This window comes from Centruroides sculpturatus, unplaced genomic scaffold (genome assembly GCF_000671375.1).
Source record: "Centruroides sculpturatus isolate CEXI.00-Female unplaced genomic scaffold, Cexi_2.0 scaffold920, whole genome shotgun sequence".
NCBI lineage: Eukaryota > Metazoa > Arthropoda > Arachnida > Scorpiones > Buthidae > Centruroides > Centruroides sculpturatus.
The window spans coordinates 343,939-346,642 of record NW_019385240.1 but is presented as its reverse complement, the minus strand read 5'-3'; the positions used below and the strand labels follow the sequence as shown (position 1 = coordinate 346,642).

At 35.4% G+C, this 2,704-nt stretch overlaps 1 protein-coding gene across 1 annotated transcript; it reads left to right on the top strand.

Moving 5' to 3' along the window:
* The first annotated feature begins 227 nt into the window (after positions 1 to 227).
* Positions 228 to 2,483, top strand: LOC111636594 (gastric triacylglycerol lipase-like). The gene is made up of 9 exons (XM_023381874.1): positions 228 to 275; positions 781 to 982; positions 1,191 to 1,305; positions 1,373 to 1,532; positions 1,585 to 1,677; positions 1,742 to 1,888; positions 1,946 to 2,017; positions 2,085 to 2,153; positions 2,247 to 2,483. Exons 1-9 carry the CDS (start codon positions 228 to 230, stop codon positions 2,481 to 2,483), a joined length of 1,143 nt encoding a protein of 380 aa, XP_023237642.1.
* Positions 2,484 to 2,704: the final 221 nt, after the last annotated feature.

Genomic DNA, 2,704 nt, shown 5'->3' with positions numbered 1-2,704 from the left:
ATCGACGTATCCACAGACATTGGTTAAACGGCAATGAAGTCAATACACATCGCGTAAGAAGGTAGAGGTATATACTGTATAACCGATACGGACTGTATAAATGGCGTTAGAATCGTCGTTATTCGTTCGTATTTGGTAGAATTGGTAGAGAAATGCATCCTTCGGTTGCCCGTCTTCTATTGATATTTCTGTGCTGGGGTTTGACAAGTTGTTTCGACTTATTTAACATGTTACCAACGTTTGGAGATAAGGATCCCGACGTAAACAGAAACGTGGTAAGTTTAAATTTGATTCCTATAGGCACTTAAAAGTGGCGTTTTAGGAACTTAAAATAAAATAAACTCTTAAATTACGTCGTTTAGGCTTTATAAACAAAAAATAGACGGTCAAAATTTACACAATGAACAATTAACTTACTTATCAGGACGATTAATTTTTTATTTAACATATGTATTCCAAACAAAAATGCACGTATTTAGAATGATGCAAACACAAAAGTAGACAAACAATTATCATTTTTTATTCGCTCTGTTTCCCATAGTTAGCTTCGTAATATAGGCTATTACAAACACTTTTTCCAAATTTTCAATAGAAAAGTTGCAACGTTTGTCACCGAGAATTAATTGATATGCAGAGAAGAGCATATAATCTGTATTTCAACCTTGGAAGAAGATGAACTGAGAATTCACTTTCAGTATGCTAAGGGAGAAATAGGCATTTGCCTAAAATCCGCTGTCTAGTTTATTACATTTCTGTCAGCCAAATCGTCTTTTATCCTAGAGTCAAATGATCGGCAGCAAGGGCTATCCGGTGGAAGAATATTCCGTCCAGACCAGAGACGGTTACATCTTGGGAATCCAAAGGATACCACGTGGCGTATCGGGTAAACAAAACGCCACGGATCGTCAGGTGGTGTTCCTGCAACACGGACTTTTCGGATCATCCGCAGACTGGGTGATGAATTTTCCCCACCAGAGCCTGGGTAAGACCTCGTTTTCGGGAATTCCCGTGATATTTTCTATTAATTGATTTCTGTTTTATCGAATATTCAGACTGATTTTAAGAGTGAAATATTTTACGCTAAACTTCGATGGATTAAAAGCAGTCTGGATTGACAATTATAATCTTCGGGTTTTTATGAATATTTCTGATATTTGTAACAGTTCTTCGGATTTTAAAATTATGTTTAGGTTTTATTCTGGCCGACGAGGGTTACGACGTCTGGTTGGGGAATCAGAGAGGCAATGTTTACTCCCAAAAACATATCGAATATTCACCCGAAGAGGAACGATTTTGGAATTTCACGTAAGTCGAAAGTGGAAGACTTTAAATCGTTTGTAGATATTTTAATTAATTAATGATTACTCTTTAGTATCGACGAATTTGCCAAGTACGACCTACCCGACACGGTAGACTTTATTTTGAACGTCACTAAACAGAATCAACTATATTACGTGGGACATTCACAGGGCACCACTAATGCCTACGCTTTTCTCTCCGAGACACCCGACTATAACAAGGCAGGTGATAATGTTACCCGAGTAAATTATGTATCGTTCGAAACTAACATGTTTAATCTCTTAGATCAAAATAGTATTATCGCTAGCACCGGTGGCCACAGTCGGCTACATAACAAATCCTTTTCGGGTATTTGCCCCTTTAACTAGTACGGCAAATGTGAGTATGTCCTACACTATTCGGTGTCTTCTCCATCAACAATTCTAATTGTTTTTCTTTTTAGCTTTTAACTAACATTGTAGGAAGGAAAGGATTTTTGTCAAACGATTACATTACGAATTTGTTTGCACTCGGTGGCTGTAGCTTAGGAAATAAGTTATGCTCCAGTCTCTATTATGTAATAAATGGAGATTCGTCTCTAGTAAATAAGGTAAGATGATTGTTGAGAAAATTTTAGTTTAATGTCGGCTAATATAAAGTGTTTTAGACGCGTATGGACGTCTACTTTTCGCACTTTCCTGCGGGTACAAGTACGAAGAATATGATTCATCTTGGACAGGTAAGCCGCTTCTTTAGGAAAATTTTATAGTTCTAATACAACAATAATAATTTTCTATCTGTCATAGAGAATTAATTCCAAATCGTTTCCAAAATTCAATTACGGAAAACAGAAAAATTTAATAGCCTACAATCAGGTAGGTGATAAATCCCTTATCCATAGCTATCCTTATGTCCGCAATCTTATTTTATATTCATTTTTGTGTATTAATTTAATAATTATGTTTTAGCCTACACCTCCCGAGTATAAAGTAGAAAATATTCGCACTCCCATTGCGCTTTTCTGGAGTAAAAACGACAACTTGGCCGATCCTAAAGACGTGAGTATACTTCGAGAGAAGATCCAAAATTTGGCAGCAGACTATAAAGTGGAATTAGAAAAATGGGGTCATCTAGACTTCATAGTCGCAATCGAAGCAAAGAAATATGTTTACGAAGAGTTAATTAGAGTAATGAAAAACGTTTAAAGGTTTACAATATGTATGTAATAACGTAATTTTCCATGCTGCTTCCGAGAAATCAATCAAAAAATATTTTGTGTATCAAACAGTTCTCTATTAGTTAAAAAAGTAAGTGATGTGTGAGTTTTATGTATTTTATTAATTTAAACGGAAATAAAACGATATTAATATTTGACGATAACAGAGAAGAAAATGCTAACATTTTCAGATACATCACCAATTTTCTG